At 40.3% G+C, this 12,237-nt stretch overlaps 1 protein-coding gene across 4 annotated transcripts in view; it reads left to right on the top strand.

Moving 5' to 3' along the window:
- Positions 1 to 12,237, top strand: part of LOC148435857 (oocyte-specific histone RNA stem-loop-binding protein 2-like) — a 60,432-nt gene that overhangs the window by 42,101 nt on the left and 6,094 nt on the right. For 2 of the 4 annotated variants that reach the window (XM_088465446.1, XM_088465444.1), the window contains exons 5-6: positions 9,682 to 9,810; positions 10,233 to 10,367. In XM_088465446.1, the coding sequence (XP_088321572.1) occupies positions 9,682 to 9,810; positions 10,233 to 10,367 (264 nt within the window). The remainder of the gene's footprint in view (positions 1 to 9,681; positions 9,811 to 10,232; positions 10,368 to 12,237) is intronic. The other 2 variants (XM_088465447.1, XM_088465445.1) reach the window with 2 other exon arrangements.

Here is a 12,237-nt window from a genome sequence, read left to right on the forward strand (position 1 = left end):
ATTTTATATTCATCAGAATTTAGAGCTATAGGATGAATTCAGTGACTGGATGTTCACTATTTAGAAAAACTGTCTTCTCCGAGCATTACTAGGTATAAAATGTTCCAAACGTAGTTTCTGTTGTGCACAGTGTTTTTGTTTGTATTGATACCCCTTAATCGGTATACGTAAATGTCGCTATTTAGCGCTACAAGTCGCATAAGAATGAATTGCTTTCCAATCCAATTGTGGTTCCAAAGAACAAAAATTTATATTATTCAATGAAAAGTATAACTCGCTGTGATCTAGACAATTAGCGCAAAAAGCAAGTAAATACAAAGGTACAAGCCGATACATGCGCGTGCGCACTGGTCCCAGTATCCAGTCATCAATCCAGAAGCCTGTGGTCATCCAAGGAGAATGGCTGCATACTATAATCAGTACTCAGAGCTGAACTCTGTAAGGTATATAAACTAACAAAGAAACTAGTTGACAGATTTCCATTGGTTCTTGCTCCTGGACATCCTGGTACGATGCAGGTCATAGGTCAGTTCATACAGTGTCACTAGGGGTATGTCTCAGTTCCTCAGAAGTTTTTGTGTGGTTTTCCCGCCGAAGAACTAGTTTAAACTAGCCAAAGACACTACATACAGAGGTATACATTCTAATCACTAATTCCCTATAATTCCTAACTTGCGGACACATGATGCGATCTCCTTGCCGATGGAACCGGAGATCTGCGAATAAACAGGGATTTAGAATGGTACCAAACATGTCTTGTCTACTAGTTTCTGCACCTTAAATATCATATTCATTACATTTCACAACATAACTATTTGCTAATAAAACCTCTAATATCAAGCTTAATGTGAGGGAACGTTTTTATAAGTGAGTGCGAGAATATTGTGTACTTTCGCTCGTCTTGTGTTTTGTGCTTATCTGTAGGCTTTGATGTACAGCGCAACTGTGCGTTATGCGTCTTGTATATTTTATACGTATTTAATGTACGTATAGGTTTTGATTGGACTTTCAACAATATGCAGTAGTTAAGCAGACGCACGACGCTAATTAAGTATAGCATCGTTCACAATGGTATCGTGCTGACTACGCAAAATTGCCTCGCCAGATATTAATTTAAAAGATTTGGTCTTAGCCAATCATCCGGCTTCGACATTTGTTTCACACACCCTAGGACACTTTATATAATTGAATGGTATATAAGAGGACTCCGTTTAGTTTTCTTCTTCTTGATAATTTTAGAATTTCTGCGGAATTTAAGTAAATTGTGCTTGAGTCTTCCTTCGGTTCATATGTGGCGAGGACAGGGTTGTACTTCGGTTTGTCCACATATTTAAAATGGGCAAAACCGGTACTGGTGGCTGCCAATCACATTGACCATAAATTATTTGTTTTGGTCCTGGACCACCAAACCGTGGCACCCCTGCAAAGTGTCCCATGGCACCCAGTTTGGAAAGCACTCCAACTTACAACATTGTGTTGGTTAATATATGTAACACTTGTTTCTTTGTAAAATATAAATACAAGAGTTCTGTCAGCAATATACAGTATGCTTTAATCAGTGGAGAGCTGACAATACCTTTGCTAATCCTTACATATGCCTCTAAGGGGATGCAGTCAGTATGCTGTCCACTGGGTTTTCGGCGATCAGAATTCTGATGCTGGAATCCCGACACTTGTCAGAAAACCGGCGCTGGCATTCTGGCCGCTGGAACCCTGAAGGCAAGTACTGGGGGGAGGGGGAGGTTAGGTTTAGGCTGCAGGGAGAGTTTGGATTACTTACCTGGGGGCATCTTTATTTTAACCTGGTCGGGATGCCGGCGTCTGGATTCTGTAATGGTAATTTCTTTGTCATTCCTCCATAGCAGCCTTTACGATGGTTAGTAGCCCATTCATTTTAGTTAGAGACAGGTAGCACTTTGATGCCCACCCCATCTGGCTATATTAGGTTGCACTTTCCTTTCCCATCTGTCTTTTTTTACTATAGCTTAAGGATACATTTGTTCCTTTTTCATCCATCTGGGGGATGCCATTACTTCTAGGTTATGCATAGTGGGGTGTAGAGTCGGGCACTAACTAATTAAAACTGGCTAAGAACCCCCATGTAACCCCTCCCCCTTCTACTAAAACCTCAGTCTTGTTTTTAGTGCCTTGGAGTAAGGCACTAGCTAGGTCCTAGCTTTTAGTTAGGTTTAATTTCATTATTTTTCTGTTTTGGTTTGGATGCTTGGTTCTTGGCAACAGACGACAAGCACTAGTAGAATGGGGGCTAGATAGAATAGAGGTTTGTGTGTAACCCTCTATCCCATTCCCTGTATTCCCATTCTAAAGACTGCCCCTGGGACAGTCTCCAAACTCTGTAGTCCCTGGGTCTCTCTCCATACCAGACATACATCTGAGGGGACTGCTGGCAAAAAGGTAAGCTTTATACATTTTATATGTAAAAGACCTTGTTGCTATATTTACTACCTCCCGATACGCCGCTTTTAAGTAGAGCGGCCGGGCATGTTATTACTCACGTGGCTGCAGTGGTAGGGCCGGTGTGCCTCACATCTCCCCAGGCTTCCTCAGCACCCGCCGCTTTCAAACTCTGACTGTTCCTCCTGGAGGACCGCCAGCTGGGATTACAGAGCAGCAACATGCTGCCAGCTTTTGTGGGTGAGAGACTCGTTGAACGCCCCTGGGACGCAGCACATGCAGCCGTGTCAGTTACCATTATGGGCTGTGGTAACATCAGAGCTCTGTGCTCCTGGATAGGAGACACTGGTTTCTAGGTAATGCCTAGGATGTCAGCAGGCATCTTGAATGAACGCAGACTGAGTGCCTGGCCACACCTCCCCCAGGTATTTAAGTAACAGCAGGCTCACGGAGCTTCAGAATTACACACAAACAGGTGTAACACTTCTGGAGTTCTGCTTGGCTAAGACTTGCTGCAAAATACACAGGGATGGCTGTCTATTAATGGATATGCAGATTTAACTGGGATTATTACTTTTGGGTTTTAACCTGGTGATATATATGTTGGTCTTATAACATTGCAATGTATATATAAGCACCTTTTACTGCACTGTTTCTCCGAAATCTAGGCAGTAACATACGTGGTTATACTAAACATTATTTGTTTGCCTTTTGGTTTTTTTGCAAGTGAATATGGACTTCAGAGTTTGGGTTTTTTTTGCATTTAAACAGATAGGTGAATTAGAATCTATTAGCCTCTTCATTTTTTTTTCAGTGTTTGTTTATTTGGTTTTTCTACTCAAACAGTGCTAGACTTTTTAGGTAGCTATTTGTATTGGTTAGACTTGTTTTTCTCTCTGTATGGAGAAGCCATACAAGGGTTCCAAAAGACAGGGATCAGTCACTGTTTATGCTTGTACAAAATGTGTTGCCAAAAGGTACAGACCCAGGGTCGCTCTGTGCTGGTTGTTTACACAGAGATTCATTACGGGGATGTTTGGCTGAACAGCCGGTGATGCCTGATTGGGCCAGGTCTATGGCTGAGGCCATAGATGAATTACGTCACTCAGGCAAATTGTTACCCTGTGCTCAAGCCCCTACTTTGTCTGATCTCTCGGTAGAGGCCAGATGGGCCCAGGATATTGGACGATGTCTCACTCAGATGGCAACGTCCCTAAATAAAATGGTAATGTCAGCAGGGGCCACAACCACTAAGACGTTCAGGCCAGTCCTCAGTGGATTTTCCTGGAGAAGAGGCTTCAGCTACCTCTTCCCAGGAAGAAGGGTAAATGGCTTATGACTGGAAAGAGACCTCAAACTGGCAGGGTGACTACTATTCTTATTCAGGGGCTTCTATGTTGATAGATGCGGTCAGGGATACTTTTTGCAAAATATACTAAGCGGTGGGTTCTAAACCCAGGCGGTTTGTTGGCGGGTTCTATTCTGTTCTAAACCCCGGGGGTTTGGTGGCGGTTTCTAAATTTAGTCCTGTTCTATCCTAAAATGTGTTTTTGCAGCAGTTTTGGCCTTAGTAAATCTGCACATTGCAAAATCGACGCCAAACTGCCGCGGTTTAGAACCTGCCGCTTAGTACATTTTGCCCATTGCATCTACAAGAAACAGCTATCCCAGTTCAGTTTCTTTCTTTAAACTGAAGAAGAAACCTGTATCTATTTCCCAGAGTTTTCACATTTTTGAAGAAATATTAAAAGAAACCTGGGTAAAACCTGATTCCAAATTTCATATTCTGAAAAAAAATTAAGTATCTTTAGCCCTTTTCTTGAAGAGGATACAAAGCTTTGGGAAATTCCATCCATGGTGGATGCTCCTATTACTACTTTAGGTTGGTCAGGAATACTGTTATTCCCACAGTACAGTCTGTAAAGGTGCATACACACGTAACGATTTTGTAACCAACGATTATATGTCAGATTATCTGTCAGATTTTCCCTTGAAAAGTGAAAAGATTTTTTGAAGTGTAATGAACTATTTTTACAAAGATGAACGAAAAATGTTCCTTCCCTTAATGAAAATCGTTATGTTGGACAGTCTGAAATGAACTACAAACGGGAACGTGCCTGAACGATTTTCGCTCATTGTTATAACTCAGAAACTGAATGGTTTTTTTTGAACAATAACGACGTTGTTCTAGTTAAATCATTAAAAAAAATTGTTACGTGTGTACGCACCTTAACTCCTAAAGATCCTATGGACAGAAAGAATGAGGCTGTACTTAAATCTATATTCACTTTGTCAGGAGTCTCGCTGTGCCCAGTTTTGGCCAGCACCTGGGTGATAAAGGCCATCAATTCCTGGCTGGTCCAGATTATTACTGGGTTTCAATCAGGGTATTTGTCTGAAGCTAGTTCTTTAGCTGTTCAGATTTCAGAAGCTCTAACCTATACAGGTGATGCTGTAATAGATACTATTCAGGTACAGTCTCATATTTATGCTTTGGCCATTTCCGCCAGATGTTCTGTATGGCTTAAAACATGGAAGGCAGACGTAGTCCAAGCATGCTTTAGAGGCATTGCCTGTTGAATGAGTTTTTCTGTTGAATTAACTAACTAAAATTATTTCTCAAGTCACAGGAGGAAAAAGTCCTTGCCATCTGGCAATAGTTATTTACCTATTTATTCATCTAGAAACATTTTGCTGTTATTTGAATATTTCTACATTTATTCAACCAGAGATATTTCGCTACTACTAAATGTTTGTTATGGATTACTACCTATTTTTACATTTATTTATTTTCCTGTCTTTTGACTTGTGTTATTGTGCATATTTTACCCTGACCGCATTTAATTGGTTTTATGGTTTAATAAAGCCCTATTGTCATAGACAGTAGACACCTACAGGATTTGCATAAGGGTAGCGCTTGAGATCAAATCCTACTGTTGAATTAATTCTTGCATTGAGGTGTGGGTACACCTTTTTTTTACCTCGGGCTGCTCTCCCTTACAAATTTGGCAGTGCTTCTAGGTTCCCTCCGTAAATATATTTCTAAGTATCCCCTAGGTTTCATTCCTTTTGGACTTAAAGCAGGGGACGTGCTGTCCTCTGGACCCATCGACCTGCTGCTAAGTCAGCAGGTCAGTCCACATGACTGTCACGGGACTGAGACATGTCCTCTGGTGGGAGGCTGCTTACTTAAATTCCAGGAAACTTGGATTTAATCTAACCCAGATTTTTGGAGAAGTCCTAAAAAGTAACCCCTGGTTACTAGTGATTTGGCCGATCCTGTTCCAGTAAGATTCTTTTCCACTCCTCTCCCGGTGGATAGTTGCAGAAAGGCTGCTCTCGTACAGGCAATTTCTGCGCTTTCTGATTCCGGAGTAATTATTCTGGTACTACAGAAATGCCTGTGATTCTACACCAGTCTTTTCTTGGTAGACAAACCAGATGGGTCATTTCGTCCTATTCTCAACCCCAGGGGGTTAAATGCTAATCTCCACTTTGAAAAATAAAATTCAAGATGGAGTCCATAAGGTCAGTCATTTGTTACATGGAGGAGGAGGATTTTCTGGATTTTCAAGGATGCCTACCTCCAAATTCCTAGATGGAGGGGTCATCCACATCTTCTGCAGTTTGCAGTGGGTTATTGGCATTTTCAGTCCCAGGCTCTGCCATTCGGATTCAGGCTCTGCCATTCGGATACCAAGATCCCTCCCTTGTTTGGTTTCATACTAGATACCTGGTTTTTGGTTTCTCAGTTCTTATGTGGGTCTTTCTCTGGCTTTGTTAAACATTGACTGAGGTTCTAGTGCAAGGGGAGGGGTTATATAGGAGGTGAGAGACAGTTTTAATTAGGTAGGGCCTGACTACACGCCTCACTATGCATAACCCAGATGTAATGGCATCCCCCAGATGGACTCCAAGGAAGAGATTTTACAGTGAGAAAAAATCGGATTTGTTTTGGTTTTCTTTGATTTTGTTCTGATGTACTTTGTTGCCAAAAACATTCATAAAAGTACTGGTTTCTTATAATGGGGTTAAGGAAACAAAGTACTAATAAGGCCATTACTGGATAATCTTTTTACAGTGAAGTCAAAGGGGCTCGAACAAACCAGAGTAGAGTAAGTTATGATCTTCTTGCAAATTCATGAATGGGTCATAAACTGGTTGCTGGGTCATTTAGTTCCTAACCAGACAATAAATTCCTTGGAGTCCAAATTAAATAAATTTCAGGTCAAGGTGGCACTGTCAAAAGAAAGATAATTTGTACACTTTCAGCCTTGATCCTGTCGCAGTGGAGAATTCAAATTCGGACAGGGCTCCCTCTGTTCGGAATGTTCTCTTCCACTATTGACTATTTGCCATGGGCAAAATGACACGAGGAAATTTAAGTGGGACCTTTTTTCAAAAGACGGTGACAAGCAAATGTACTTGCATTATCAGATTCTGTTAAAAATATCCACCAATAAACCTCTAAGGTGGAAAAGTCTGGAATTGGAGAAAGAGAAAAGTTCACATTTACAGTATTTGATAAAACAGATGCAAGCACGGCAGTTTGAGGAGCCGTCTATAGATAGGGCATACATGAAGAGGAAAGAAGGTTACCTTCAAATTTAATAGAAATGATAGCAGCACGCAGCGGGGCATGCAACTTAAGGTATTGTCCAACAACATGGCAGTTGTGGCAAACTAGTTGTTTTGTCATTCTTGCCCGGACAGCACAGGTTCACGTTTGCCCATGAGATGAGGTTCTAAGAGCCCTGGGCTCTACCGGTCCAGCTTGATCTGTTGTATCCATTCAATTATCCACCTAAATCTAGGAAGTCTAATTTTAATAGCATGGATTGTTGGATGAAGTCACGGAAATCCTGCTATATACAAGAAAAAAAATGATTTAATTGAGGCTTAATAGAGAGTGGGGAAATTATAATATCCTGGTCTGAAGCTAAATTCAATCCAGTAAGGTCAAGTGTTTCAAGTGTTGGAGTTCCTGTATGAAGAATTTACTGAGGAGTAACCAACCTTGAAAATACAGATCTTTGCATGAAGTATTCTTCTGGATAAGAAACTGGCCTCCGATGAATGAATTGTCTTTTTCTGTCAGTGAAAAGATTGTGTTCTTGAGTCTTTTGTGGCTCTTTTGGGATTTGAATCTATTCCTAAATGATTTTATATCATCACCCTTTAAACCTCTTGGAGGAAGTCTCTCTTGGCAATAACTTCAGCCAAAAGAGTAAGTGAGTTACTTGTGGGCTAAATAAACCTTTAGATAAAAAAAATGAGGATAGCATGGTGTTTAGATTTAATCTGGCTTTCCTGGCTAAAGTGATTTTCTCATTCCAAATTATCTAGATGATTACATTGCCATCCTTCTATCCTCAACCCAAGGATGGGAGAGAGCAGAAATTCCATGTTCTGAATCTTGTAAATCTCCTTTGAGCTATTACGGATTGTAGATTATAGCAAAACAGAAAATTTTTGTTCTTCCTACAGGAGTCCGGAAGAGTCGAGCACCAACTAAAGAGACCAGCTATAGATGTACTCGAGAACTCATTGGGGTGCTGTATATTTAAAGCAAGTGCTTTGAACATAAAATTTAAAGCCACACTAATAAGTGCAAAGCCCAACATGTTATGCACTTAATATTAAATCCACCTTAAATTTTGAGGTCTAACACCGTAAGCAGCCCCTTTGAAATATACCACATTGTGCTTTAAAGAAAGGCCCTGTAGACTTTGTGGGCATGAAAGACTCTGGCATCAGCCAATAACATCTTCTGCGCAGCAGTGTCAAGGGTTGGTTTGAAAGGAGGGGACCTCGTACTGTCTCCATGCGGGCACCTCCTATCTTACGGCACAGTAGACTCTGGCACTGTGCCCTAGTCTACTGCATGTATTTCTGGGGAAATGGCCTCCACACCATTTTCCCAGTGATTTCTGCATTGCAGAGGTATTACACCAGAGAAGGGAGTATAGTTTGTGGTACATAGTGTGCGGTGTGGGCCTCTCTGGGCCCAAGGGTCTATGACACCGCACACTTTGCACCCATATAAGATACGCCACTTGGCATCATGGTCTTCCATTTTATACATTTACTAGTGTTATGCTTTGGATGTTTCATGCACCAACTTTGTTTTGTTGCCCCTTGAAGAACTCTACTAAAGTTTTTCTTTATTTAGGTAGCACATACCTCTTATGGTGCATACACACGATCAGATTTTTCCTTCAGATATGAACGATAACGATTTAAAAATCGTTCAGTCGTTCATATCTGAAGGAAAATCGTTCATATCTGACATGCCTGAACGACGGACGATCAACGATGCGCGTTCCCGTTTGTCAGATAACGATATCTGACATCTGATGGGTTTGCGGTCAGACTTGGACGATTCCATTCATTTTAATGCAGTCAAAAATCGTTCAATCGTTCAAATCGTTCAAAACTTTGGTAAAATCGTTCAAATCTTTCAAATCGTTTAATCGTTCAGTCGTTCATCTGACAAGTCTGACAAATCTGACCGTGTGTATGCTCCATAAGAGTATTTATTTCTAGATCGTCGTCCTTGATTATTGATTAGGGAAACCCATAGAAAGACTGCCATGGAGGAATAAAGAATAGGAAAGTGATATTTTTTCTTACTGGTAATTGTTTCTTCGACATGCTCCATGGCAATCCTATAAATTGCGCACCCAGGTTCTGTGATTTAATGTTTCAGGCCAATTTGGAATAGACACTGACAGGGGGGAATATGAGGAGCTACCTAATATAGCCATAGTAGGTAGGCAGTGAAGTGTTTCCTGTCTCTAGCTAAAGGCAATGAGTTACTAACCCATCGTAAAGGTAGCTGTTGAAGAAGGAATGGAATTACCGGTAAGAATAATTGACTACTAATTTTTTTTTTTTAATTTGCAAACATGAAAGTTTGATGCTTAACTGCTTGCTGATGTCAGTAGAGCATCATGGGGCAGATTCTGTAGCTGGCAGCCAGGGTAAAGTTACCACTTGCAGGGGTAGAGTCTAAGACTATTTTGCCTGTGAGACACTAATCTTTAGGAATAGGGGCAACATATTTGTTGATTATAATATTTTTTTCCCAATTTGTAGGTTTGCACAGTTTGTAAAATCAGGTTTGTCATTTTATCCGTTTTTGTTTTTTTTTTTATTTTTTTTTTAGAGTATGTATATATGTGTGTGTTCATGAGGTCATGAATGCGTTTTAACTTAAAGTTCAAAATGAATGTGAACCACTTTCCTTATAAACTTTTTCTCAAGAAGTGCCTGCACATCGCCCGACTCAAGTAAACTTGAGACTGACGAAGCCATTCTGCAGAGGAGGCAGAAGCAAATAGACTATGGCAAGAACACCACTGGTTATCGGCGCTATCGTCAACAGGTTCCCAAGTAAGCATGTTCTCATATGTACTAGTTGCTATTGAGTTTATAGGCTGCATTCAATTATTGATTCAGCAACAATATGGCTGCCTTAAGTTAACTTTGTTTAGGCAAATTGTTATATTTTAACATTTAAATGATGATGGTCCTTTTAGTCTGAAGTACTGGACAGTAAAATACATGTAGTTATATATTGCAATTTCAATCAAAAATGCATCATACCTTAATTTTCCCATTTATATAAGATCGGTAAATCTAAATGTTTGACAGCAATCTTATAAGCTGATACTACTATTGCTCATCTAGTTCTTTGAAGAACTATCAGGATTGTAATGTTTCTTGTATTATTCAGTTTGCCTAATGATCATTAGTGTGAGTAGTAGAGCAGGTTCATGTGCACTTAAAGATTATATGCACTTGTATATGCACAGATATGAAAGGGAACCAGGAATTCACCCTCGCAGCCCCAACAAGTATAAGAAATACAGCCGCCGATCTTGGGACATGCAGATCAAACTCTGGAGGCGTGCTCTCCATGCTTGGGATCCACCTGGGCTGTCACGTGAGTAAGTGTTTTCTTGTTTATCCTGTCCTTTTTCCCTTGAGTCCCAGTGTCTAGCTTTATAGTATGTTTTACCTAATAAGGAATACAGTGTAGTGGTGTTGTTTCTTTCTCTCCGTTTAACCCCTCCTCCCCATCTTCATCTGCTAGCATCCCTCAATTGCTTTAGTTATAATATTCCATTAGTTGTGACATTTTCCACAACTGATTCAGTGCTGTACTTGGGCATGGACTCATTGTGTGTTGTCTGACATTTATCACCTGAATGCAGCAGTGTAGTTAGGTTTATTGGAACAATCATGGTAAAATTGACAAACTGTTACCTATATTCCACAGTGGCTGAAGACTACATGTCACTTGTCTATCTTAAATTGAATATTTAAAAATGCATATATAGTACAAGGACCATGACAGTGTCATGTCGCGAAAACAGGTTTATGTTTGGGTTTGGTGCACTGCCTTTGCTAATTGCAGGACAGACGTTCAAGTTGAGCAGCGATAAGGCCGACCAAGCACGAAGGTCTGATTCAGGAGGACAAATGCATTCTAGTTAGTGATATTGCTGATGAGCTAAACATCTCTGAGTACTGTGCACAACCTCATTCATGAGCAGCTAGGGTACAGGAAAGGAAATGTTCACACTGGGTACCAAAGCGACTGCACTTGTGAGTTGTTACGGCGCTACCATTAGGAGGTACTGGACCATCACCCCTACAGCCCTGACCTGGTACTGAGTGATATCCATCTCTTTGGACCATTGAAGAAGTACCTGGGTACAAGGTGATTCGCAACAGACAGTGAAGTTCAGCAAGCCGTCATGTCCTTTCTTCAGGCGCTTGATGCTTATTTCTTCTATGCCGGTATAGATGCCTTGGTGTACCATTGGAACAAATGCTTAGACAAGTATGTGGAAAAATAATCTGTACCAAGGCCATACTATTTATTATACATATGTGTAAGAGTTGAATAAATTTACGCAATGAGGTCTTGTTACCTTATTTAATTAATCCTCTTGTATGTAATACCAGCCTATTGGTGTGATTGCCTTCCAGACTGGGGCACACAGAAAAGACCTTCTATAATTTTTTCCTAATAGCCCAATAGTAGACCTTTTGATATGGTGAGAATTAAAAAGTGATCCACACTGGCGCTGCCTAGTAAGTCCAAAGTTTTGTGTATAAGAGAGTGTCAACCTCCTATAGAACATGTTAAGCAGCTACTTCCTTTTCAAAAATGCATATTTGCATCTTAAACCGATGACAGTGACTCCTCTCCTCTGGACCCCAAAATTAAGGCTGCATTTTGCCTAGAATACACCAGTACATCTTCCATGGATCCACAGCCAAAACCACCTCCTCTTGCTTAAAGACAATTTAGACCTCAAATTCCAAGGACTGGTAAATACCCTAACTGGAAACAACCTATCTGGACTGATACCCTATATTGCTGGGACTTTAACAGTTAATTTATGTGGGTACAAACCAGACCTGGATTCACTGTTTTGCACTAGTTTATTGCTGTGCATATTTAAATGTTTGCTAATTAGCTTTTTTTTAATATTGGCCTATGTGAAACATTGCTTTTTATTTATTGTTCAGTTATTACTCTTATCCGCAGCTCCATTATATTTACTGAATATTTATTTATATTTTTATTGCAACTATCCATTTTATCTTTAATACTAGTTAACCCTTAATAGCCTAGTATTCTTATTTCTACTATACATTTTCATATGGTGATCTCTATCCACGTCCCAAGTGTCATCACCTAGGGGAAGACCCAAATCCAATTCCCACGCAAGTTCACGCCAAAATAGTATGATGTATGAAACAAATGGTACCTCCTGGCTTTGGGGCTTTATATACAGAGTTTAT

The sequence above is a fragment of the Taudactylus pleione genome, unplaced genomic scaffold (assembly GCF_031769625.1).
Source record: "Taudactylus pleione unplaced genomic scaffold, aTauple2 ptg001990l, whole genome shotgun sequence".
Taxonomy (NCBI): domain Eukaryota; kingdom Metazoa; phylum Chordata; class Amphibia; order Anura; family Myobatrachidae; genus Taudactylus; species Taudactylus pleione.